Raw genomic sequence first — 27442 nt, 5'->3', positions numbered from 1 at the left:
CTAGTAAAATATCATTCTGGCTAAACTCCTCAGTCAATTTCAGCTCATCTTTCATAATCAAATGAATGATTACCTCTTTTCTTTTTTCCTTCTAATTAGTTCATTGGGAAGAAAACCCTAGACAGTTTATGTGGGCTAAAAAAAAATACTCCTGCAAAGAGAAGCCAGACACACTATCATTCTTTGCAGGAACACCCAGGAAATATTTTAAGTGCTTAGTTGTGGAAAACAATGGTTATGTCTCAGCCATGGACAATGAACACAGCATAGTATTTTGGAGCACTTCTGCAAGCTATCCTTATGAACTGAAGAGGAGAATGAGGTCAGGCAGTGAGTGAGATGAGATCTGAATTACTTTTAGATTTTGAACTACGTATTTTAGGGATAACAGAAGGGAAAGGTAGCAATCTGTCACAGTTCACACACCCACCCACCCCCCAAGATCTTCCATTATTTCTAATGGTCTGAAATAGCTAATACAGTACTATTTTGAATTCCAGCAGAGACTAGAATAGAATCTAGCTTATGGGAAAGAGGCATTTGAAATGAAATACAGAATGGCAGAATATAGGGAAAGAGGAATTCTTTTGTATGTATATATGTATACACACACAAGCAGTCAGAGACCGTCATAGAGATAAAATAACACGTATCTTCCTTCTACTAATTCATTTTCTGATCTTCTAAATCATTTCAGTCTTCTTTCACCCTCAGAACTTGGAAGATGTTAATGTTTCTGTCAAGGACTGATCTTTTCTTTTCTATTCTATTTTTCTTTTGTTATGAGGGAGGCATCTTCTCCCACCATAAGAAAAAGGACAACAGACCAAGCAGGGAACCAAATGGCTTGGTGACTAAGTTGGGTTTTGTTCAAAAGTAAAGATGAGAAGAAATTGGGGGAAACTGGTTTAGGAAAGAGGCCAGACTCACACCCTGAAGTGGCAACTGTCTGCAGGAAAGAGAGCTTTCCCTGCTCCACTTCCAAACTGCAACCAGTGTCATAAAAACAACGCACATATACATCAAAAGAGCCAGCTTCAAAGAACTTAATATAAATGTCCAATTCTGACAATATCTTCACCTTTTAGTTGAACACAAAACTGTGCAAATTTGCCAAAATCGCAGAAATTGAATTCATTATAATCTACATCATGCATTTTTAAAATATGAATGTTACACTTAATTTATGCATTTAAAAGCCTGATTTTGATTAATTTTAAGGTAACTGTTAAAAACAATATTATTCTACCTATACTTGTTCACTTTGTTGCTGTTGATTCCCTGAGGCTCCTTACTCTTGAGAGGAAACAAATCAGATTAGGAGAATATTAAATCCTAATATTGCAACATGAATTCAGGTTACAATAGCTTAATTTGAGGCCTGTACCTATGTGTGTGTCTATGTATATATATATATTCCTATATATATATAGGAAAACATGGAAATGCTACCAGCACTGATGTAAAATAATCTATGCAGAAAAGGTCTACCAAGTGAGTTTGTATCTCAAGCGTTCACTTTGTTTAGCATGGAAGTTAGTCTCTAGAAGAGTCCAACACAACTTCTATATCCATGTTAGGTTTTCTCCCCAACTGAATCCCTGTAATTGAGGATAAATGGGTTGGGACAGACATGGAAAGCAAGGATTCTACTGCTTTCACTCCTTTTTTTTTAATGGGAGAGGGGAATACCTGGTTCTTGTTTGAGTATGCTTATCTTTCTCAGTGTGCAGATAAATATTAGGCATCCACAACCATGCAGATTTTAGTGAATTGGGCTGAAAGGCCTGCAAGAAATTCTGCTGCTGCCTTATGTCTACATGTATTTTACACCTACACGAGCAATTTATAGATAATGGCTCTTGCACTCAACTCTAGAACAACAAATCGGAAATAAGACCAGGGTGATGCTGTTGAGATATTGATTGATTTTGTAACCAAGCGTGCGTCAGCGGACACCCCTCCCCCAAATTTGGTTTTGAAATATTCGATGTGGCCACTGCTCCTCTAACGGAGAGACAAGAGGCGCGCCCAAAAGCACCAGGCAGGCAGAAATCTGTTTGCAAGAGGCGGCAAGAGCATCTGCTGTCCGCTCCCCACCCTCCTCCTCCTCCACCTCCTCCTCGGTAGCCAGCGAGCTAGGCTATTCATGTCACGAGGCTTTTCAATGGCCAAGATGGATTCATAGGCCGTTCGGTATTATTGTGTGTTGCCTTCTAACCTTTCAGGTCAGCTTCCAAAAGACACCGGGGAAGGCCCCACCACCACGTGACCTTGGGGGTGCCAATGTCCTTCCATGAGGGGGTCAACCCGAGCGTGGTAGCAGCGAGCAAGAACCTCGGGCAGCCCCAGCAGTCATGCAGAAGGCCACCTATTATGACACCTCCACCCTCTTTGGGACATACTCCTACCCAGGAGGGGCCAACGGGTTCGGCTACGAGGGCCCCGTGCCGCAAGCTTTCCAACCGGCTGCTCACGTGGAGAATGACTACCAGAGGCCGGCCTGCACCCTCCAGTCTCTTGGCAACCCGGCCCCGTTGGCCAAAACGAAAGACCTGAATGGGAGTTGCATGCGGGCCAGCCTGCCTCAGGAGCACCACCCGCCCCCGCCTATCTCACCACCGTCGAACCCCATCACCACCCCGACCAGCAACAGCAACAGCAACAGTAACAATGGCGGCGGTGGCAGCAATAACCATAACCAGCCTGGGGGTGTCAAAAGTGCCTCCAGCAAATCCAGCTTGGGCTCTAATAACACCGGCCTCGCCAAGCAGATTTTCCCCTGGATGAAAGAATCGAGGCAAAACTCCAAGCAGAAAAACAGCTCCCCCACCACAGGTATCTGCTTTTGGAAATAACAACCGCAAAACACACAATCTCCCCTGGACACCAGGGCTTGGTAAAGTAACTTTGGGAACAATCATTTCTTGAATTATCCTGCTAGGATAGGGAGAGGCCATGCTGGCTAGGAGATTCTTAGGAACTGGAGTTCAAAAAGTAACTTTTGTAAACTCTTCCAGAAAAAACACAACCCACACTCATGTAAACATTTTGGCTAAAAAGAAGGGGAGAAGTGAGACAGGAGCTTGTGCAGTGTTGTCAGCCCTAGCTGGAAGCAGAATTCTTTGCTAGCCCAGCTTGGAGATTTCTGGTACCCCATGGTGGCCTCCCATTCCAGGCACTAGCCAGGACCATGAGATTGGGCTGTTCAGAATGGTAGAGTGCTGTGTGATGATTTCAATGCCCTACCCAAACATCTCAATGTCCCCCACATCCCCACAATTGTAGGGGGTAATGTATATTTCTTGGTTTACCTCACAACATAGTAAGCCAAATCTGCTGGGTTATTTTGTACTGTGTGGGAATTCAGACTTTTGCACAATAGTATCTCTGGCTAGTTGTCGAAATTCTCTTTTCTAGAAGAAGCCTGGGTGTGGGTAACTTTGCTTGAAAGGAGATATTGATAGATGGGATCCAGCAGGATATTCTGCCAGAATATTTTCCTGTCCAAGTGCCACGGAAAATCAGCGTGGCAGGTCCCAGTTCCCAGTGTGGCAGGTCCCTGGTCAGTACTGGTCATCTACCATCTGCAGCTGTACAAGGACGGAAGTGTTAGGCTCACTGTCCAAACAGCTTCCCATGTGCCAAGAGAGGTATTAGGGGAAAGGTCCTAGTTCTGACAGTGAAGAGCAGGAATGGTTGTTAGAGAAAAGAAAGCAGGAAAAAAAAAACAGTGAAAATGGTGATTGGAAGTAAGAGCTTGTGCCTGAAAGAGGAACTTGGTATGGAAATGGAAAATGCCCTGATGAGGAAGGTAGGAGGAAGCAGGTGCCATGGTATGGTTTAGAATGACAGACAAGACTGGGACAGAGCTCAAAATACAAATATATGTATGTACATATATATAATAGAACTGACCAAAATCTCCATGCCAGCTCGGCCACTAGCCATACCCACTGAGGAATGCTTGTTCAACTACAACTTTTCTAGCCACTGGGCTGGGAGTACATGATGAGGATGGCAACACAGTTATATCAGTTTCTGAGGTGTGTAGGGAGGCCGAGGGACAAAAGAAGGCAAGGATATGGATAGATATACCCGTCAAAAGACCAGACTTCCATTTTATCCATGGAAGATTTGGGAATGATCAATTGAACTTTAGAAGCAGCCAGGTATGCTGAACAACCTCTACCCCTAATTTTGTTTCCTGAGGCAATGCTCTCGGGGATTCGTGTTCAAAGCATCTCTTATATAGATCAACTTGTATGGGTGCCAGTAGGAGAGGCTGATCTACCTGTGTAGCATGGTGACACAGAGAATAGATTGTACCATTTCAGGTTACAGGTGGGAAGAGATGTTTTGGAATGCTCCCCATTATAACATTAAACTTCTAAAATCCTTGGAATGAAACAGCACTTGCAGAAGAAAAGTTCTCTTCTCTGTTTCCTTCTGTGGAAATTAATTATTGCAAGGGTTTTCTTTTTAATCTAAGGAAGTGTTCAAGCATTGAAGTGGCACTACCACCACTTGATTTGTCACCTTCTTCCTCCTATCTCAGTTTGCAGAATGCAGAACAGGTTAAGTTGAACCAGACATTCTGGCCAGAGCTGGTTCATCATGAATGAAAAGTCACTGGTTTATAATGCCTGTTTGTTTTACACCTGACAAGACGTGTTTTCATCAAAGCCCAGAGATGTGTGCTATATTCCGTTTTATAAACCACTGGTTTAGCATGGATGCTCACCAATACCAGACAGAGAGTAGCTGATTTGTTGCACACAGGATGAGTGCTGTTGCACAATCTCTCCACTATTATTCCAGAAGAAATGGCATTTGTCCATATATAATCTAGTAATTTAGCACAAGTCCTTCCTGATAGAAAAAGGGCACACTTGTGCTTGGTATTTAGAGTTATTAAGCAGAAAAGGAATGAAAGCCTGCAGGAGCCTCAGACTCTCAGTATCATTCCTAAAACTCTGAGGTCAGAATCCTAAACAGATTTACTTGGAAGCAAGCATGTGTACATCATTGGAACTCAACGCTAAATCTACCTTAGTGTTGGGAACCACTGGCCTAAAGTAAAGCTTAACCTATTTTCTATGAGGAAGTAGTTAAGTCTGTCCTGGCATGTTGCCGAAATTTAAGTGGCAAAATAAATTTAAAATTTAAAGATAAATGAGAGAGGGAGAGTACAATAATATGGTACTATAAAGGCTGACAGATTTATTTCAGTGTGAGCTTTTGTGAATCAAAACCCACTTCCACTTCTTCCAACACAAAGAGTGGAAGTACATGGTCTCTATATTTTTATACATAGCACTTGATAATAGGTATATTTATAAATACAGACATCTATTTGCACTCTTTGCATCTAAAGAAATGGATTTGTGCAACAAAAGCTGACACTGAAAATACATGCATGCATGCACACACGCACACACGCGCGCACACACATACATACAATCTGCTGCAAGGATAGAGAATATGTAGCCCTATAGATATACCAACAATTAGCCTGGGAGAAAATGAAAGGGAAATCTACTAAGGAGAGAGGCAGCTGACAAGCATTCTAAAACTGTTCACATCTTGCCAAAAATAAAAGCCATTGAGCAGATTTTCTGAGCAAATGCCCATAGAATCAGAGTCTACACTGACATGTTTGTGTTAAAATCATTACAATATTACAATCACAGTGCATTCGAAATTTCACTGATTCACACATCGATGTGTCCCACTTGATCTCAAAGGCTCGTAGGTGAATGTGAAAATTTCTTTCCTCTGATCTGTGGGGGCTCTTTAATTTGCCACTTCATGTTGCAGTCATTGTCAATTCAGCCCCACTTCAACTGGGACCAGTTAGTTCCTCTCAAGTAAATATGGCAACAATACTTGAGCCTCTTATCAAATACTTTCAGAATTTTCAAATTGTCACAGTTTCCAAATTGCTTTCACCACACAAAAAGGAGTCTGCATTTCTCTATGCTCCCAGCAGCAGATCTGTCAATATCTCTGACTCTGTGTTGTATACAGGCCTGCTATGTCAGTTGCTTTGATATTCTGCAGAGTCACTGAATGCAATAGTGTGGCATGGTAGACCTTTGTGATTGTAGCAGCTACCTACTTTCCAATACTGGGTTTGGGTTTGCATTAACAAAAAAATGTTTTGCTACATTTAAAAAGTAATCGAGTGTATAGAGATATAGCATAAGAGAGTGAAGAATGGGCTAAAACCTTTGTCCCTGAAGTTTTAGTTTTCTTACTGCAGGGAGTTTTGAGAGGAAAAATGCCTGAGAAACAGATAGTGGATTGCAATGTAAAGTAATAAAGCCTCAGTGCATTACCACTTCATCTTCTTCCAAGTGTGAACTAGGCTTAAACCCCACTGAATCACAGTTGATCTTATAGTTCAAATAATGATCACAGCTTCCAAGTAAACACCACTAGCTCATTAATTTGCATGGCAAAACTCATATTTATTTTTAAAGCCCCAGATTATTTTTAAAGCCCCATCAGTATTTAACTGTGAGAGAAAAAGGTGCTAGGATTCTGGTTTGTATGCAAAGAAAGTGTGCCTTTTCCTTTGGAGGCTTTAACTCCAATTTCTGATGTTTGGATGCTACTCCATTGAAAGAAAGGGGAGCTTTCTATTGGACAGTGTCCCCAATAATTGTAGTATATCTGTGCATCTGAAAGAGAGAGAAAGAGAGAGAGATCTATTAGCAATTATATATTAAGACCTGTGTACTAAAGGCATATGTAGAAGCATGCCTGTCCTTCTGAGCTCCTTAAACCCTGTAGAATATCAAAGTAACTGACATAGCAGGCCTGTGTACACCAGCGCCTGATTAATTTTGCTTTCCAAACACTGCCCACTTGCCAGACGTAATTTCCTTTGAAAGGGTCTGTTTCAAAATAATCGACTCCCAAATAAATAGCCCTGGATTCCTTTTCTGCATGACATGATCAAATTTTCATAAAGCGAAGGGGCAGCTTCGGAGAACAGAACTCTTAATAAATGACATGATTATGGAGTGAGGACTGGAAGAGAAGGAGGGGAGGCTGAATTCTTTCTCGCCTGTTGGAGGATTTATTAAGAGGCCTGTGCATTCAATTTTCTGCATGTAAGTAATTATCTTTGATTTCATTTCCCCCGACCTCCCTTTCCCCCCAGAAAGCTGCAGTGGTGAGAAAAGCCCTCCAGGCAACTCCTCGGCTTCCAAGAGGGCTCGTACGGCTTACACCAGTGCCCAGTTAGTCGAGCTGGAGAAGGAGTTCCATTTCAACCGCTACCTTTGCCGGCCCCGCCGGGTGGAGATGGCCAACCTGTTGAATCTCAGCGAAAGGCAGATCAAGATCTGGTTCCAGAACCGGAGGATGAAGTACAAAAAAGACCAGAAGTCAAAAGGCTTGGGCTCTTCCTCAGGGGGTCCTTCCCCAACGGGAAGCCCACCCCAAACCATGCAGTCCTCAGCAGGCTTCCTGAACGCCTTGCACCCCATGACTTCGAACTATGATGCCCCCTCGCCGCCTTCCTTCAACAAACCCCACCAGAATGCCTACGCTATGCCCGCTGCCTACCAAAACCCCATCAAAGGTTGTCCCGCCCAACAGAAGTATGCTAACACAGCACCTGAGTATGATCCCCACGTTTTACAGGGTAATGGAGGAGGAGGAGGAGGTGGTGGAGGAGGCTACGCACCCCCCAACATGCAAGGCAGCCCAGTCTACGTAGGTGGGAGCTACGTGGATTCTATGCCCAACTCAGCTCCCTCACTTTATGGGCTGAACCCTCTCCAACATCACCAGCCGCCAAGCATGGAGTACAGTGGGGCCCCCCCAATGGGCCCCAACCAGCACCATGGACCCTGCGAGTCCCACCCAACTTACACAGACCTTTCCACCCACCACGCTTCCACTCAGGGTAGAATCCAAGAGGCACCCAAGCTGACCCACCTGTGAGGAGGGGCAGGACAGACTCAGGGGCAAGGGGAGTTAATGGAGAACTGGGACTGGGGTGGGTGGGAGTTGGTTGGGTCTGTGGTCAGTTGATCAGCTTGTTGATTTTGTTAAAGTGTCAGTGGGCTCTTCTTTGAAAACCACAACAACCTTTGCGTTGAAACCCTCAGAACTCTTCAGAGCAGTCTTTCCCAAGCCCGGACCCCCCCACCTCCCCACCCCTGGATGTGCTGGGCTAAAATACCCACTGCCCACAGCCAGCAGCATCATGTTATCTGGGGATGATGGTTGTTATAGTCCAGCACATTTGCAAATCTGACACAAGGTTGTGGAAGACTGTTTCAGGTGGTAGTTTGGAAGCTGAAAACCCTTTGGCATCTGGATTTGCTGCTACTGCTTTTTGCCACTGCCATTCATTTCCCCCCCTCCCAGACAGCAGAGCATCAAGTTTAGTCAGAAATTATCTTTCTGGAGCTGAAACAAGGTGACCTGGAAGTCTCCCAATTAATTCCCTCCTCAATAATATGAAAGGAGCTTGTATTCTGCAACTGCTCACAGTACAATGCCATATTTTCATGTTTGGAAGTCAAGCCCATTAAACAAAGAACGAAAGCTGGGCCCTAAAGGACTCTGCTAAAGTTAATGTATGTGAAGAAAAGTCAGTAAGGTTTCTTGGCCACCATGAAAAAAAATCATCTTCTGTTTTCTTCAGAGTATCAAGAGCTCTAACTTCTCACTGTCCGTATAGCCTGTAGAAGTAATAACTCCTGTTACTCCCAAGTAAATCTAGGGTTTAAAGATCCTCTATTGGATAGGAGCTATACTGGCCAGCCAGACTTTATTTCCAAATTAGAGTGCAGGTTTTTTTTTTTTTTTAGTGCTCATAGTCAAGCGATGGTTGCAGATTTCCAGGTCACAAACTCACCTGAGTAACTTCAAGGAGAGCAGAGTACGCTACAGATCCAGGGCTCCAAGCCAACATGTTAAACCTGCCCTTCTGTATCTCCCCCACACAGAGGCAAAATATTAAATCCCTGCTTCTTAACCTTCATGGGTCTCTTTTATCACCACAAGACAAGTGGAGGTTTTGAACATCCTTGACCAAATCAAGCAGATGTGGCCTTGTTTAATGTACTCTATAAAGACCAACAATTGGGAAAATTCTATTATACAGCCCTCATAATCCTTTTCCTTACATACTGTTTACCTATTAATAAAATTATGAAGGCTGTGATCCCATGCACAATTACCTAGAAGAAAGCCCCACTGAAAACAATGGGACTTACTACCGAGTAGACATGCATAGCGTGCTCTGTGACAGAGGTTGTCCAAGATCATTGCAGGGCTACCAATTGCCAGCACATTTATTTAGTAATAAGACCTTTAAAATTGATAGACATCATCCAGAGACAATTATAACAAGCATTATGTTCAATTGATGTTGTAAGGAGGAAAACTGACTTTTATGGAATAGCACCCTACACTTAAATATAAGTAGTTTCAGGAGGAGGGCTAACAAATAAATTGTTTATGATTGTAGAGGACTACATAGGTGTTTACAGACAATCAAGTATCCATACCCACGTTTACATATACACACCATTGATAGTGCAGTCCTATGCATGCTTACACAGAAAGTAGGTCCATTAGATTCAGTGGGGCTTGTTCCCTACTGCCTCAGTCAGGTCCAATTCAAGGAGAACAAATGAGGGAAGGGGACTTCAAAAGTGAATTTCAACCCCTTCAGAAATCCCTTTTAATAATCTGATATACCAGCTAACAATTCATGAGGCCAGTGAATAGCTTTCAAATTTGCATTTCATCCTTCTCTTTGTACCAGTGTTTTGACACAAATATTTTGCATATACTGTACAAAGATGTGATGATTTTAAAGCGATATCAATGAATCCAACATAATAGACTTTATTCTTTTTTAAAAAGGAGTAAAAACCCAAAACCTCCTGAATTATGCACACAAAATTGTGAATGTGGAAAAACTCCATTATTCTTCAATCCACTGCTGTCCCCCCAAATCTAAACAATAGATCCTCAAAATGCAACAGGGTTACAGTTTTAAAGATGGGGGAAAGATCATCTTTAAGTGGAGAATCCCCTTGGCAAAGTCTTCCACTCTCACCTGTCCTCCACTACATGCAAGCTGTTAGATTTCCTCTCCGGAACAGACTCTCTGCCCCTTTGGTCTATTTCCTTCATCCCATTATCTGAAAATTATACACTATTTACAGCTTTATGTCCCCCATCATTTAATTCCTCTGCCCATCAAAATTAATGGGGAAAGGAAAAAACCTGAGGACCCTTTTACATTGTAATTTCTCAGCTTGCATTTAAAGTGGGGGGGAGAGAAAAAAAATTTTTAAATTAGAAGAAAGTAGAGACCACCCTCTCCTTCCTCATAAAGTGACTGCCTTTTCTAACAGTTAATTTAGGGTTGGGGGGAGCCTCACATCTTAGGCATCTGGTGCTTGTTTGCATCGCTTCTTCTCTTGAACGTGAAAACAGGGTATATTTGAACAGAAACTGTTATGTCCCCCAAATGGAGGTGGAAGTAAATAGCCCTTTGGGGGAGGGCAGGGCGCATTTACTGATGCCTCTTCTTTGGGCTGGCATCCTTCTTGCACTTAGAGTTTACATTTTAATGGGTATATATATCAACTTTTGAAGGACACCCATTGGAGAACGTCTTTCAGTGGGCGTGTGCTGTGTTCCAGTGAACATTCATATATATAAATATATATATTATATATTTATTGGTTATAGCCAGTTTTAAACTATTTTTCTTTTGTTGGTTTTGTATTATTTATCCTTGACATTTATGTATTTATAAGAAAAATGTACTTTTTTTTAGTATTTACTTGTTATAAAGGAATATGGTGTTTCTCCTTGTCATTGTATTACCAATTTTTATTTTCTTCTTTTAGTTATTGTAATTTAGGGGAAAAGCCAGTAGTTACCTTCGTACTTAAAATAATGTGTTTAGTTCTACTGGAGGCATGAAATCAGAGCCAGGCTGTAATTGTATAGTCCTCAGTTAGAAGAGCTAGTTAAACCCCAAATCCCCCTTTCTCCTCTACCCCGGCCACCCCGTTCCTCCTCCTCTTTTTTTGAAGCATCATTCTTTGTTCTTTACAGTAGGTAATTTTTATTTCTTTGCTTAAGGGTTGTCTGTTTAACAATTCTTGAATAAACGTTCTGTTCTTAATTTGCTCTTGTCCCATTGGTCGGATTTGAAAACACCAAGAAAAAGTGTGAGAGAGAAACTTTCAACAAACAATCAGATAGGAAAGTGCATAAAAACAAAAAGAAAGCATTTCTAATTTTTTTAGAAATTAACGGGAAAGGCATTTATCTATCTCATCTTCTCCTATTTAATCTCTAAGGTTACGGCTGCCGTTACTTTGTTTTACGGCTTATAAAATTGGAACGGGTTTCCTAGGCTGATTGTGTTTACTTAAAAAGTTAATCGCTAGGGGGTTTATATCTTCTCCTTCTCCTCCTCCCCCTACCTCCGCCACCCCCCTTCCCTTCCACTTTGAAAATCTTTTTCTAAATAGTCTCACGCCAATTAAAATTACCCCTCATCTTTGGCGAATACAAAGAAGGGCGATCACGTGCCATCCAGAGGAAACAGCCATTGGGCCTAAAATGAAAACAAAGGAAAATGATTAATCATAACAAAAGGCACAAGGGGCTTTCTTGCTGAAATTAAGGGGGGGCGCACTATGAAATTAAATCACTAAATAAAACAAGAAAGGAGTCGAAGACAGCTGCTGCTGCGCCCTACAAAGTTGGGGGGAGGGGAGTTTGTTTGCAAAAAAACCCAACTAATTTGTATTTTATGCTCTCAACCCTTAAGAAAACTTATTTTTACAAGCAGCGCGTTTCCATAAAACTTTTATGATGTCGGAACTGGGTGTAAATAGCCTGTCAAATTAGAACGTCATGTTTATACGGCTGCGAGTCCAAGGATTGCAAGCAAAATGCGGGTTTGATTGAAGAAAGACCTCGGAAAGGTGCTGGGTTAACTCCGCCATTCTGAGCCAAAAGGTGTACTTCGCACCATTTACTGTTGCGGGTGGCAGTAGCAGCAGTAGCAGCGGCAGCAACAATAGTGCTGTTCCTTTACCGTTCCTGTTATTGCCTTCCTCACCGCTAAGCAGTACAAACATGGTGCTGGGCGCTGGTCAGAAATCAAGTGAAGACCCTGTTTTTTCTTCCATGCACCCCCTCCTTTCCATGAGACTTTTACCATTTATGCAGGGCTGGCCAGATGAGATGTAGGGTGGCTCTGAGCGTCTTGTGGAACAGGACATCCCTCCCCATCCCTCCGCTGTGGGAGCAACACAATGTACTGTATTTAACTGTTACAGTTGAAGTTCTAAAGGTTGTTACCTAAGGCCTAAATCCAGTTGCTACTCCTACCTAGAAGGCATGCTTCTTTTTTAATTTCCAGTTTGAGGGTCTTCCTAAGGCCTCAATCCAGTTGCTACTCCCAGCTTGAATAGACTCTATGGATCAATGGAATTAACCTAACTGTCGATTTATCACTCAGCAAATAATTAATGGGTCTGTTCAAGCTGGGAGTAGCAACTGGATTTAGAATGAAATATTTAAATTAATGAATAGTCAAATAAATAGAAGACATATTCAAGCTCTGTTCTAGATGTTGTGAGGCTACCACTCACCTCTGTTTCTCACCATTGGCTTCGCTGGCTGGAGTTGTTGTGACATGAAGGCCAACAACATTTGAGCAGTCACAGGTTGTCCAGCCCTATGCCAAACAATGGAACACATCTTTACTTTTCAGGGTTTTGCTGTTCTTCAGGAGCCACCGAACTGGGGAAGACACCAACAACGCTCTTGTTACTGGATATTATTTATTTAAGTATCAACCCTGCACTTACTTCTGAGAGTCTTACAGAGAATAAGAAACGTTTCTCAAAATCAAATCAAACACCAAGAATGGGGTGGCGGGAGCAGACATGTTTATTCCTTTGAGGGGAGGACTGGTGCTGCGGAAAGTCAGGTTTTAAAAGTCCTTCTTTCCTAAACATGGGCACTGTGGGGATTTCTGAAGACAGAAAACAGAGGATTTTGTGCTGCATCCATGACATTTTTCAGGATTTACTGTGATCATCTAGTTAGCTAGCTACCAGCTAGCTATCACTGTCCTTCTGTATAACAGAAACACAACTGTAATGAACAATCTTCCCAAATGTTTACTGGACATCCTGGCTGTGGGATTCTAAGAGTTATGTTTTTTTTTTAAATAAGTAATTTTTCCAAGCTCTAGTTACAACAGATGACTGCTACAAGTCATCATACTGACCACTGATAGGACTCTTCTGTGCACAGCTGGTTCCTAGTTTTGGGGTACTATAAAGGAACAGCAAACTGTTGGTTTTTTACTTAACAGCAGTTGAATTTTCATGGCCAGGGATGGGAAAAGTATGTGTGGGATATATGCTTCATGTTCCAAAATATCTCACTTGACCACCAGTACTACCGTGTTTCCCTGAATATAAGACAAGGTATTATATTATTTTTTGCTCCAAAAATGCATTAGGGCTTATTTTCAGGGGATGTTTTAAATTTTTTTCGTGTACAACAATCTACATTTATTCAAATATAGTCATGTCATCTTTTGGTTGCTGCACAATGCTACACAATGGTGGAGGGCGAGTTTTCACTTAACTAGGGCTTATTTTGGGGGTAGGGCTTATATTACGACCATCCTGAAAAATCATACTAGGGCTTATTTTCAGGTTAGGTCTTATTTTTGGGGAAACAGGGTATGTACTTCAGTTTCAGTAGGTTGGGTGCCATTTGCTGCTCTGCCTCTGGAATCTCAATGCCATGGCCTGGCAAAAGCCACTGCATGTAGTAAATGACAAAGATGAAAATAGAATGTAGTAGATTCTTCATGTCGTGGTGTCAATCCTGGGCAATGGATACTAGATTCCTCTAGTGTAAGATGTAGACAATATATCCTGTACTTACAAACTATCTAGCTTAGTATTGTCACCAACCATGAACACTATATATTACCTTCAAAGTCTGAAGAAAACACCTCTGTGTATGAGTTGCGGGGGAACAGCAGTGGGAGAGTGTCACTGTGCAGGTTTCCTGCTTGTTGGTGTACCACGGGAGTTGGTCGGTCACTGTGTGAAACAGGATGCTGGACTAGAAAGGACTTGAGTCTGACCCACCAGGGCTTCCCTTGCCTACCTAACTGGAAACACCTGTTTGAATATCAGAAGGACTTGTACCAGCCCTAAATCCTTTTAACTCCACAGTGCTATATATATAATATACGAAAAATATCATAATGTTCTTTCACTGAATTACAGTCTCTTTTGAATCATATACATATATCTGGGCCAAATATTACCATTGAAGTGTAGTAATCTCTATGTGAAGCCATCTGGGAAGGATTTACCCTATAGTTCCTTCCACCCTCACCCCACCCCATTATCATTATCCACTTCTCGAAGCCAGTGACATTACTAAGGCAAAGAAGCAATATCTGGCACAAACCAACTGGCTTTTCTTGACCACAGTAACAGACAGATGTCATGGTAGTCATAACAAATGCTTGATCTTGTAAGTAGACAGGCCCCATCATCACAACATCTGCCATATCAGTTCACCAGTTCATACACAGAATGGGCACCAATTGCTGTCACATTAATTTGACAAGGATGGGAAATCTCAGAGCTTGGGAAAGTTCATATTTTATACTCACCACTGGCCTTGCTGGCTATGAAATTCCAGAAGTTGTCACTCAAAAGTAACTTCCCCAAGGCCTGGGCAACTCATCAAGGTGAAAGTGGCTCCTCTCATGTCTCTCCTTCACTGTGCCTTGTTACCGATAGCCTGTGTGATCAGATCCATACTTCAAAGATAATAAATAAATCAACCCATATACATAGAGATTTCGGGCAACAGCTTATAGGCAACTTACTGAGTCCTCTAAAACTGCACTGAAGTAATCATTCCTGGATTGGACCCTCCAAGCACTGCTCCTGGGTTTTGTTCTGTCTCCAGAACTACCTGTTTTACAGGTTTTTGCTGTAAGATGTTCCATGAATGGGATTGTGATTATCACAGTCTGCAGTCTACTGATTCCCAAGCAGTTTCATCAACAGAGATTCATCAGAGATTCATCAGAAAAAGAGATTAAAGAGTGTGCTACATATGCAATGAAGGATCCCCTTGCTTTAAAAACTTGTCTATCAAAGTTGTGTTGGTCTCTAGCCCTGTCTTTAATTAATGTAGAAGAGGAAAAATTGATTACATTCACAGATGGGCATGCACTTCAGGCCAGAAAGTTTTGCAAGAAATATTATTTTAATTTTCTTTTATATTTGCTTTTGCTTTGTTTTGTTAATTACAGCCTTCCTATAAGCATAAATAACATTAAAAAACAAAACAAAAACCTGAAGTGCTCTATCCCTTGTGTCCATTACTATAGCTGGGTTATGTTCATCCATGCAAGAAGTAATTTAATATTCTGTGATATTATAATTTAAAAGCACAAGACCGTGGAAACTTTGATTGGGATCTGATCAAACAACAATAGTCAAGAATGTAATGCCATAACCCCCTTCCTTCTCCCATTTCCTTTTGAATGTGATTTTATGGATGATATAACTGAGCTAAATATTGGCCTCCCTGTTACTCAGAACCATGTGAAAAGGTTTCCTCAAATAAGTTAATGTAATGTCAGCCAAAAGGTCCAGTTCCTTGCACTATATAGTCATAAATAAACCTCACAAAGAAATGAGAGAATCAGCAACCTTAGCTTGGGGCAGTGTTGCAACTACCATCCTTAAATGAAAGCAATGTCACTTAAATTGGTCTGATCTGACTTTCAAGAGCATAAGATTAGAATCTGATATAACCCTATAAATTTCCCCTGCCGCCACCCCATTTTATTATTGTTCTTGTTCTGATCTTCTGTTGACTTTTTTTAAATGGAGAATCTCTGTTTCTCAAGCACATGTGGCTCCCAGTGTATGAAATAAGGAAGACTTTGTGTTATTTTATTTATTTAAATGCTTCCAAATTGTAATATAATAGTTTAATCCAATACTCAAGAGATGTCTCACTCACTTAAATTGGGGTTTAACTCCATGTAAACATATATGGGATAGCAGCCTAAATTTGCAATAGATTCAGTTTAAGCAAGGTTAATTTGTCACTAGGTTGTAAAGAGACAGTTAGCTTCTTCAGATGCACTTTCCAGCAATATATCCTTACATTGAAAGCTGTCCACCTACACATGCAAACACACACACACACACACAGGGAGAGAGAGGGAGAGATTCTAAACCTGCTATAGATGGACTCTGGATTCCACTGAAAAAGATGACCTCATGTTCCATTTCAATCCATAATGAGCTATGTGTTTCTTAAATTAAACATTGTTATAATATGAGCAGGGGGAGTAGTCTTAAATGAGGATGAATGTTTTATTTCTCTCCCTTTTCTGTCCTCATGCAAAAATTTCAGAATCTGAGATGCTCCCAGTCAATTTGCCTTTAAAATCACTATCATGTATTTTTGCAGGCAGTAAACATCATTTGTGTAATATTTTGGTCTTTCCCAGCCTTCCCATCAGTATCATTCAATTTGTGGGCTTAAGAACAAGAAACCATTTTTCACAATATAGACTTTACCACAAATTACTTGGATTCTGTTTCAAGAGCCAAAAGTTCATGATATTTTAAACATGTTGTACCATATCATTATTCCCATGTATAAAATACCCACATATGTAATTTTGTATCAGTCAGTCCTTACATAATAATAAAAACTTTTTATGTAGTGTCATTGCAGATGAACTGTTTATGAACAAAAACATTAGGGACTTTTAGCTGAAACTAGCCACTGACAGCATTGACCAACTGACAGTGGAAATGCAGTAAGCTGAAATTTGATAAGGCAAATGGATTTCCTGTAAAAATGTGATGCTTATTGCCTCAAAATGGGCCTGAAAGTAGAATTATGCTACTAGACTGTGCAGGGCTAACCTAAGCATTAAAAAGTAGCCATCCCTTAAAAACAACAACAAACAACTATCATATTTCACTCTGTATTCTTTCCATTGTAAGGACGCTAAGGCTGCAATAAAATCTTCTGAAAGTTTGGCCAATATTCACCAAATGCCAGGAAAACTATAACTACATCATATTGTAGTTAGACAAGACTAATGTTTCCTAAATCCAGATCCTGATATTAGATTAAAACTCCTACCAGGGCCTTCTATCTGGGGATGGTGAGAATTACAGTCCAAAAAATGTGAAAGGCACCCTGTTGGAGAAAGTATCTTTATATTCAACCTCATAGTATTATTAAAAGCATGTGGATGCACATGCACAAAGTTTTGAACTGCCTCTTTCTAGCCCCAGTCCAAACAATTATTTCAGTAGTATGTCAACAGGAACATGGATGAACCAAGTGTTTTAAACAATGTAGACTCACGAACATTGTGTGGGTGAGCTGGGGTATTGGAGAAGAAATAGAAAAAAAGATGTGCCTAAAAGCCAAATAAATATTCTTGCTTTTTCAAGTCCCATACCATTCAAGAGGAGAGGTTAGTACTGAATTCTCCCATTTAAACCTGTGGGGCTCAAAAGCATAGAAGGTTACCTTGATCATGGCTCATATCATTGCATAAAAATTAGCATATACAGTACTGTTACTAATTGAGATGCAACTAGCGGTTATACTCTCGAATGGCATCCAAAGTGATTTTTAAAACAACTTATATTGCAAGCAATGCTTCTTAGTATCACTTTCTTCTCTGCAGCAAAAGGACACAGTTTTGAACTATTAGAAGATAGTTGTTCAAAATAATGAAAACTGTAGTAATAGTGGTAGCAACAGCAGCCCCAGTAATAATAACAATAATAGCAGTACTGTAGATTTCAGACCAAATCTTAGATCAACAGGGGCTTTGAGAGTGTTCTCTTTCACACTTCCAAAATCTCCATTTGCTCTGGGTTTGAGCTTTTTATTTATTGCCACCCACACAGATGTTTGAGTTGACAAAAGTTTCTAAGCTTTGTTCCATCCCTTGATGTTTCACTGCCCTACCATCTACTTTCAAGTAGGCCCGTGGATGGGGACAAATACAGCTCAAATAAATAAAATAAACAAAAAATTCTAGAGTTTCAGAATGTTTTAAAAATTCCTTTTTATTTCTCCTTTTCTGGACTTCTCCCTTCAGTCTCCAAACTGTCTCGTTTTTTGTACCTTCACTAAGCAAATCTAAATTGTTGGGTGCAGGGAGAATCTGCTCTTAGGAATTTTGATGAACGTCCAAATTCTTTAGGATGTTAGGAGAGGCCGGGCTGTCACAAGCCTTTGGTAAGAAAAGATTGATCGCTTCTCTGGTGCTCTCACCCTCCCTCTCTCGCTCGCTACTCTTTACTCCTTAAGTTTCTGTGCAAGTTTTTTAAAAGACGTTTGGAAATATTATTGGGTGCATGTTGCAAACTTGTATTAGAAAATAAACTCTTAGAACTGATGCGAGATGGATATGTTTTGGGGAAAGGGAAAAATATTTTACTGTAACTTTTATTTCGCTCTTCCCCCCCCCCACTTTAAAGTAAACTTTTTTCCCGCTTATATTTAGTTAATAAATTCACTAACTCACCCTGTTCTCCAAAATCCCTTTCAACATTCTTATTGGTCTCAACACCAGAGTGGAGCAACTGTTCAGTAAGAACTCTATCCAAGTTCCTTTCATACTAACCTGAGTTCACCAGCTGACTTTACCACTTTATAACTTTCTAAAACTGCAGGTCCAGATAGATGCAAATCTCCAATTCGACTTGGTTTTCTTTCATCAGGTTTCAGCGTGACCAGTCATAAACCAATGTCCCCTGATGCTACTGGGACGATTTCTTCTCCACTCATCCCTGAAGTCCTCTCCTGTCCTCTGGGACAAGATGCAGGGTCCCCTTCTTTCCTCATTCGTCCCTCCTGGGTATTGGGCCAACATCAGTGGCTCAGCCCTGGTGAGAGAGGAGTCAAAAGACAAACTGTATTCAGCCACTCTTATCATCCCCTCCTCGCTCAAAACATTCCTTCACATCCTCCTTTGGGGTCACCTTTCTAACCCAAAGAACACCACCATGAACTGCGCCTCTCCAAAAGCTATGATTATTATTGTTACTGTTTTTATTATTATTATTACTGGCCTTTAAATGGGGAGAAAATCCTTCTGTTTTCAACCAGGCTGGCCGTCCCATTGGGCAAGCCCGGCCACGTGACCAGGAATTGGCTGCAATTTATCCCTGCTCGTCAGTTTAATAGAGCAAGGGTCCCCATACGCCTGTATTATCAGCAATATAAGATTTTTTTAAGGGGGGAGGGAGGGGGAGGAGGCCGCAAATAATATTCATACTAAAGCGTTATAAAATATTGGACGGGGGCTTCGAGATCAATCCTTCCTTCCTTCCCCTCCCACCCACCCACTCACCCACCCACCCACCCGCATTTCTCCCCCTCGTCCCCCTCCCTTCTGCACCGGGCCCCTGGAAAAAGCCATGAATTTTGAATTTGAGAGGGAGATAGGCTTCATAAACAGCCAGCCATCGCTAGCGGAGTGCCTGACGTCCCTTCCCGCTGTCCTGGAGACATTTCAAACTTCATCAATCAAGGAACCACCGACGTTAATTCCTCCTCCTTCGGAACAAACCCTTCTCGGCTTGGATCCTTGTTCCTCCTCCAGCAACATCAGCAGCAGCAGCAGCAGCAGCAACAGCAAGAGCCAGCCCACGCTAAGGAGCCAAAAGAGACCGAGACATGGGCAGGCCCAGAAACCCACGCTCCAGCCTCCTGCCTCTGCTTCCTCCCTGGCTGGAGAATTTCCCTGGATGAAGGAGAAGAAATCTTTTAAGAAAGCCAGTCAAGCCCCTGCTTCAAATTCCCCCTCCTCCGCCTCTTCCTCCTTGCCCGGATCTGCCGCCGGTTCTCCTGCAGGTCTGTATACCGAAAAGGGGACGGCAAAGGCGAAGGATGAACCCTGGGGAGGCAAGGGCGGACGGAGCAGATTTTCTGCGGTTTTTAAAGCCACGCATTCCTGGGACAGATTTTTAAAACATACATATATATAATATATATATACTTCATGGTTCCCTGTCCTAATCCATCTTGAATCAAAACAAATGGTGATATTTTAAAAAGAGAGGATCTTTCTTTCTTTCTTTCTTTCTTTCTTTCTTTCTTTCTTTCTTTCTTTCTTTCTTTCTTTCTTTTTCTTTCTTTCTTTCTTTCTTTCTTTCTTTCTTTTCGCCGCCTTTAACCAATCTTTAGAATATAAATAAAGCCACCTTTCGTTACCGTCTGTATTAATTTCTGGCCCTTCTGTCAAAAGTTACCTCCCTTCGCCCCTATTGTGGTTGTTTATGCTTTGGCTGCTTAACAGAGGAATAATCTGGTCATACCCTTTTGGACAGAGGCGTTTAGTATAAGGTTCTTTTATTTCAAGAGAAAGAGGAAGGGGAGAGGGAGAACAGTTCTTTTTTATTAATTTTATTTTGCCGACCTTCCAAAAATAACCTTTCCTACACTCATCCTGTCCCTCCATCCAAGGATCTTCCATTTTGTGTCGCGCCAATTAAATCCCCTGCCATCACCCTATAAGTCACCAAGCTGGGAAAGGAAAAGGGGTTCTTTCCCTGATCTTCCGGTGCCCTCTCTCCACGTATGCCCAGATGCCCCCAAAGGTGCCGGGCTTGGGTTGCCCACAGATAGAAACCTTTAGAAAGACTGGGATTCGGGTTGGGTCCAAAACTCCACGAAGGAGACTCCGGGAGTCCCGGCTAGCGAGCGCAGGAAAGGATCGCGTATTTTTCGGACCCGTTTTTCCCAAGTTATGTCACCGATAAAAATAGGTATACAGCTATTTTGTTTCCTCCCTATAGTCACCATTAACATATATATATAGATTTCGTTAACATGCCACACAGAAGAGTATCTTCTAAGGCAGGGAGACACGAGAAAGCGCTAGGAGGGAGTACAGAGCAGAACAGGGTAGGGGACTGAGCGACAAAGAAAATTATCGTTCTCCGCTGAAATTTAACAGGAGGCGCTGGGATCTGTGACTTCTCGGTCTTCCTTAAACGTGGCTTGAATGCTTATTTCCCCCTACCCAGAAGGAGGTTGAGGGGAATTTTTTTTTTCCTTTTGTTTGTCGAGGCCCCATCCAAATGCTCACGCACGCACGCACATGCACGCACCTAGCATGTAGGGCTGAGGCTAGGCTTGCCCTGGCCCCACATGGCCAGGAACTTAAAAATCTGCTCCAGCGTGTCTGGAATGTACCAATGTGCGTGCAATTCAAGTAGGGTTCCCGCGGCCTTTTGTCTAAGATGCACAAAAAGCCAAAAGCGTTGCCACATTTCCGCCATATTCTGTATCCTGGTTACTTTTTGAGTCTCCTCTTAACAAAAGTAACATACGGGTGCCAGACTGCCTGTTTAGCACGGTTCTTGGGATAGTGTACTTTAGTCTTGTATAATTATTTTTATTGCTACTGTTATTGCTGTTGCTCTTATTGTGATTCTCCTCCGTCAAGACGTCCAAGGATTCTCAGAGGGCAGCGGGACCGGCGGCTCTCGACGGCTGAGGACGGCTTATACCAACACGCAGCTGCTGGAGCTGGAGAAGGAGTTCCATTTCAACAAGTACCTCTGCCGACCCCGTCGGGTGGAAATCGCAGCGTTGTTGGACTTGACGGAAAGGCAAGTGAAGGTCTGGTTTCAGAACCGGCGGATGAAACATAAGCGGCAAACGCAGCACAAGGAAATCCCCGACGGAGGGGACGGCAGCTTGCACCAAGGCAACGAAGAGGTGGCAGAGGAGGAGGAGGCGGAGGAAGAAGAGGAGGGCAGCTCTCCATTTGGAGGCGCCCTGGAGATCCCTTGCCATTACCCAGCCGACACCAACAGGGAGCTGTCGAGGGCCCCCGCTGGTTACCTGACACCGACAGAAGAAGCAACCCCCAACGCCGGACCAAATGGGACAGCTGGCACTCGCTCTTCCTCCTCCTCTTCCTCTTCCACCACCTCCTCCTCGTCATCGGACAATGCCTTCCTTGAAAGCCAGAAGTCTCCTTTGTTGCCCCCAGACCTGAATATCTTCTCCGTGGATTCCTGCCCACAGACCTCAGAAGGGCTTTCTCCCAGCCTCCAGGGGTTCTTAGACAGCCCTGTCAGTTTCTCCGTGGAAGACCTGGACTTTTTTACCAGCACACTGTGTACCCTTGATCTGCCGCATTTGAATTTCCAGTAAACACCCAGAACGACCTTTCCTTATCTGCCTTGGGTGATGTGCCCCCATAAATGCACACAAGCATACACACCAACACTCCCTGGTCATTTAAATCAAAAGACACCACCACTTTTTGTTCACCGATTCCTCACGTCGGGTCTGCCTCCCCTTCGAAAGAGGGGGCGGCTGTATTTAGATGATCCATCTCTAAAAAATATTGGCCACATTTTAGAAAAAGAATACAGTAACCATATTCCGCCATGGGAATGGTGAAGGGATGGGCGTCAGGCTGGTGCCTAAGTATTAGAGATACAAAATATGGAAGAAGATGTACCCTAGAGTAAGAGAAGACGGTCCTTTGAAAATTTAAACTTCTTTGGAATTAAGATTTTCTCCCCACTTCCATTACCCCGCATCCATTTCCACCTAACATACATCCAAAATTTTCCAAGCATTTGCAAACAAACAAGAAGAAAAATGTCTGCCAATTTTTAAAAAACGAATTTCTCAGGAAGACATTTAGATTTCTTAATTTAAAAACAAAATAGAAATAAGGAAGAATTTTTAAAAACACCGGAGGTTTTGCCCTTCCTTAATGTTTTAGAGGTAGATTATTTATTCAAATGCTTTAATAGTCAAATGCAAATTATTTATTGTACATTATTTTCATAGATTAAATAAATGGCTTTATAGTCTTAAAATACTGCACTCCTGTTTTATATGGATATTTTTAAAGAAGAAGAAATACGATTTACGTTTGTTTTCTTTAACACTCACGATGTTTTGTTCCACTTAGACTGCTTTAACAGAGAAAAGGGGGTCTGCCCGACATTTAAAGGTTTTATATGCATTTGAAGGTTTACGAAATACGAATATACTTTAAAATTATATAATTGTGGGGATTTCAAAAACACAAGAATCTGCTATATTGTTATTGGTGATATCTATAAATACACAATGCAAAGAAGAATCCTTTAAAATATCTGGCATTACAAAAAACCCACAAAATTATCAGGCTGGAAAGATTTAAATGCCTGTATTTCAAAACTGGTTTTATCCTTGAGACAGCATGGGCGGGCGTGGGGGGGGGAACAGAGCAGGAGTACGGAGTATCTTCATAACACAAAGACTAATCCGGAGTCTGCTACAAAGTGAATGTGGAATAAGAAATGGTAATACGAAACTCTCAAACCAAAAATGATCATAATGAAGGTTCCAAAAATAGCGGTAATGTCCGAAATGTGTAGATTTTTTTAAAGTACCCCTCTTAAAAATATATATTCGTAAAGATCGAAAAAAAAATTATAAGATGAAGGGAAAGGGGGAAAAAGAGAGATATTATACACATCAGAATTTAAAAATGTGGGGGGCGGCGGGAAGGGATTGTTAGGATGGTAGTTTTCAGATTGTGTTTCCAACAGTCAACGGGTACTACAGGATAGTAAAGGGGGGGGGCATAGTTATTTGTACAAAATTTCAACGATGCGGAAGAAAGAAGTGTCCCGAAATGAAATACACGCGCCCAAAAGACGAGAGAAGGCAAGTAGGGTGGATGTGAGGTGAGAGACATTTTCCCATACAGATCGAGGATCTTCAGTTATTAATTCTAACTACCAAATGAAGAACTTAAAAGGAAAGGCGAGGTTTTCATCGGTTTGCTTTCTTTTTCCTTCCTTCCTGCTTTCTTTCTTGGTCTCTCGCGTCAGTCCTCCCGTCCTTCTTTGCCTAAGGTGAAGGTAAAAGACCAACCCGGAATTAACGAGGGGCGGCTGGTGGATCAGGATGGGGGGGGGAGGCAATGTTGAGGTGACCCCCTCCCGCTCCATGAGCCTCCCACGTATTCATGTATAATGACGGCTCCCCTTTCCCCGCAAGGCTGACCATTTAGCGACCTTCATTTCCAACCCCTTGTTTTGAAACCGAAAAGAGCGGTTTTCGCAAGGGCTGGATTGAGGCCGAGGCGTCCAGGGTGGGGGAACTCGCTGGCGTTTATGACAGACACAACGTTAAAGCCGGAGCGCGGGCGAGCAGAAGTAGACACACGCACACGGACACAAATAAATCATATTACGTCTTTGCTAAGTCACTGGTGTTTCCCTTAACATGGCAGGATTCTGGGAGGCATTCAACTCTCAATTGCGGGCCAAAGCAACAGACTAAGATCCCTGAGAGGAAAGGGAGGAGGAGAAACGGATTGGAGCCTAGGCGCTGGCGAAGGGGAGGGAATAGGAGCTCAAAATGGCGCAGAGAGCTAGACCTACACAAGTCGAAGGTGGGGAGGAGGCGCGGAGCGGCCCAGGCAGCCATTATAGCTGGAAGAGAGTGTTTTATTCTTTCGGAGGCAGCGAGCGTGGGCTGCTGGAATGTGGACTAGTGGGTAGGATTCTGAATAGGCAGGGGGGCTTCTGAAATCCCACCATCTCCCTGCCTTAACGTTTTATTCAGCCAGATTAGACCGTTATCATGATGGGTTTTACATCTAAGGGTTCCTTTTTTTAAAATGGATGGCATTTTAAGATCCACTGATACAAGGTTCCCCATTGTATTTTATTTCTGTTCCTGGATATATTTTTTTTTCTCCATTAACAAAAAAAAAATCACATCTTAGAACGATGAATCCCAGATGTATAAGATCCATATTTATAGCAGGAGGAACAGCAAAGGCCTGCTCTGCACATATTGCTACATTTTCCCCTCCCATGCACACAGAGAAGAGAGAAATTCTGCTTTTGGAATCCGCTATATTATAATGACTATAGGTAAGCGAAATGTAATAATGCACAGAAAACCCTGTTAATTTCTACCCGTACAACAAACTGAAATATATTCTGTAGAAACATGCACACATAATTATTTATCAATGTAGACTCCAGTGCAATAAGCCTATGAGAAAACCTATGAATAAGACCTACTGAAATTAATTGAATTTATTTCAGAGTCAATATCTATAGGCTTGCATTGTGAACCTGCACTGCTGTGTACACAACTACCTAGGAGTCAGCCCCAGTGAACACAATAGGACTTACCTCTGAATAAACATGCATAAGACAGCACTATGATACTGAAATACACAGTTACAAAGATGCGGATACCATGAAACACACTGAGACACAAAATTACACTGTTATCTGCATTTTATTTATATGTTATTCATTTATATTCCGTTCTATCCTAATTGGACGTTGTTCAAAACAGAGGCAAGAAGCTATATGATGCAAATATTCCTTTCCCCACTTTTTATTTTCTTCTTAAAAATAAGTATTCCTTTGTTTAAAATGTGTACAAATTTTTGAAAATGTTTTAAAAGAATTTTTCCTGATCCTGCACACAACAATCTGATTCTGTTATGTGGGAATCCAGATTTTCCATTGCATATAATAGATGGTTGGCTGCAAAAATGCTTAGCTGTGATACAGAATTTTGTTCCTGCGCTGGTGACAACAACACCTCTGCAATACTTGTTCTCCTTCCAAATCATTTTTCCTGGAACAAGCAGCTCTTCTACACATTCTGAGAAGCAGTCTGCAGCCTGCTGCAAGGGATTCTGTCCCTAGTTGTCTTTTTGAGGCTCACAGAAATATGATCAACCCCTTTATTGTAGTCAACAGACCATTTTTAGCAGAAGCAGGTCTTTTGTAAAGCCAATGGATCTTGTGATACCCAGTGTGGTGTAATGGATACAGTGAAGGCCTAGGACTCAAAAAACCCAATCACAACCTGGTTATGGAAACTCATGTACAGTATCTCACTTACCTGGAAAGCCATATTAGGTTACTATAAATCAGTTCCAACATGACAGCATGCAACACAATGGATGTTCCCCACCAAGATCAAGATACTCTCAATTATTTTGAATTGGGCATAGCTTGACACATGATAGGTTGCTGGTAAAAATATACTTCCTTCCCCAGTTATGGTGACAATTTCAAACCAACCAGTTTGAAATTAATTCACACACACACTCCTGGCAATAAAACGGGAGTGGGATTAGCATGAGAGACAGTGATTGGCCCACTTTCAGCCAGTGAGCTTCATGTCTGAGTGAGAATCTGAATGAGCAAATGTTTTCCCATGTCTGATGCTTTAACCACTACACTGTTTCAGCTGTTTGTGGAGCTGGGCTGTATTCCATGCAGCCCTTCCTCATCCTGTCTTGGGTCTTGGAGAAGGGATGATAGCAAAAGCATTCAAAAACACCCTTCAAAATTGTCTCTTCAGCAGGAAAAGTATAAGAACTCGGTGAACATACTGTTACCTTCATGAGCCTGTGAACTGGAGTCTAAATTACACAGAATACTTTAACCTGATGATAACCATCAGTGTACATGCTGCTGTTTGATTAACAACTGGAAAAAATAAGAGCATATGTGGGGTGCAAATGGGACCCTGATGAGGCAAGGTATGGGGTTACATATGTTCTGCTCAGCTGGTATTGCAACCCCCATCCCAGCTATTTTTACCACTACTCCACTGACTGTAGTAAATGGGGTGATTATATTTCTAGCAGTACCAATGAGGCATGCAGGGACTGAACAGCATGTTTTTTTAAGCAGCAAATGAATAACCAGATCAACATTACCAGAATATCTGGAGCCCAAAGCTTGAGAACTTCTGCCATTATCTTTTTCCTAATCCCATATGTAGATGAACTGGTTGAGATTATCCAAAACTTGAAGGAAAGGCACTTAGCAAATATTCATCTATGTATGAATGTCCCGTGGCTGCTGAAGTGAGTGACTCTGCATCGTGCAGTTTAGTGGTTAGAGCACTGGAGTAGGACTGAGGAAATGTAGATTTGAATTCCTTCCACAACCATGTGACCTTGTGTCAATTATTTTCTCTCAGACCTCACAGGTTTACCCCACCCAGGAGGCTAATAGAGGGCAGGGAATAATACAGGATGATCTGAATTTGTGGGGAGAGGTGAATGTGATGATGATTACATTGTTGATGGTCATGACGACACAATAGTAATGATGGTGGCAATGGTTAGGGTGATGATAAGTGAATTGTTCCTACAGGAGGTGACAATCAATGGGTGTCTGTTTGAACCAGGATGAAATGGATGAAATACTGCCACAGTGAGTCCTCTGCTCAGTGCCACACAGTGAATATTAGCACACTCTATTACACCTTATGGTACCACATTCAATTACAAACAAAAGTGTACCCCTTCAGACCA

General features: G+C 41.9%; 2 protein-coding genes and 1 long non-coding RNA gene across 13 annotated transcripts in view; 2 read left to right on the top strand and 1 right to left on the bottom strand.

The window, feature by feature from the left end:
• HOXB3 (homeobox B3) overlaps positions 1–11176 on the top strand; it is an 86205-nt gene extending 75029 nt beyond the window's left edge. For all 10 annotated transcript variants that reach the window (XM_073004346.2, XM_073004343.2, XM_078377953.1 and 7 more), the window contains 2 exons: positions 2229–2838; positions 7172–11176. In XM_073004346.2, the coding sequence (XP_072860447.2) occupies positions 2358–2838; positions 7172–7959 (1269 nt within the window). In that variant the 5' untranslated portion in view covers positions 2229–2357 and the 3' untranslated portion in view covers positions 7960–11176. The remainder of the gene's footprint in view (positions 1–2228; positions 2839–7171) is intronic.
• LOC110087910 (uncharacterized) lies at positions 6453–19829 on the bottom strand. Of its 2 annotated transcripts, none has more exons than XR_012088634.2 (6): positions 19685–19829; positions 18737–18998; positions 14720–14850; positions 12660–12810; positions 11550–11614; positions 6453–6686 (listed from the first exon to the last, which is right to left on the bottom strand). It is a non-coding gene; the product is annotated as an uncharacterized LOC110087910 (long non-coding RNA). The 2 variants fall into 2 exon arrangements; XR_013537574.1 differs by lacking the exon at positions 19685–19829 and adding an exon at positions 19185–19273.
• HOXB2 (homeobox B2) lies at positions 19368–22961 on the top strand. Its single transcript, XM_020809873.3, has 2 exons — positions 19368–19968; positions 21566–22961. The coding sequence occupies exons 1-2, from the start codon at positions 19533–19535 to the stop codon at positions 22279–22281; spliced, it is 1152 nt and encodes a 383-aa protein (XP_020665532.3). The 5' UTR covers positions 19368–19532; the 3' UTR covers positions 22282–22961.
• Positions 22962–27442: the final 4481 nt, after the last annotated feature.

The sequence above is a fragment of the Pogona vitticeps genome, chromosome 6, assembly GCF_051106095.1.
Source record: "Pogona vitticeps strain Pit_001003342236 chromosome 6, PviZW2.1, whole genome shotgun sequence".
NCBI classification, from domain to species: Eukaryota; Metazoa; Chordata; class Lepidosauria; order Squamata; family Agamidae; genus Pogona; species Pogona vitticeps.
This window is presented reverse-complemented; position numbering and strand designations above follow the sequence as displayed.

Coding starts and splice junctions, on each gene's coding strand:
- HOXB2 (XM_020809873.3), top strand. CDS start 19,533: ATGAATTTTGAATTTGAGAGGGAGATAGGCTTCATAAACAGCCAGCCA. Junction 19,969..21,565: donor TGCCGCCGGTTCTCCTGCAG/GTCTGTATACCG, acceptor TCCTCCGTCAAG/ACGTCCAAGGATTCTCAGAG.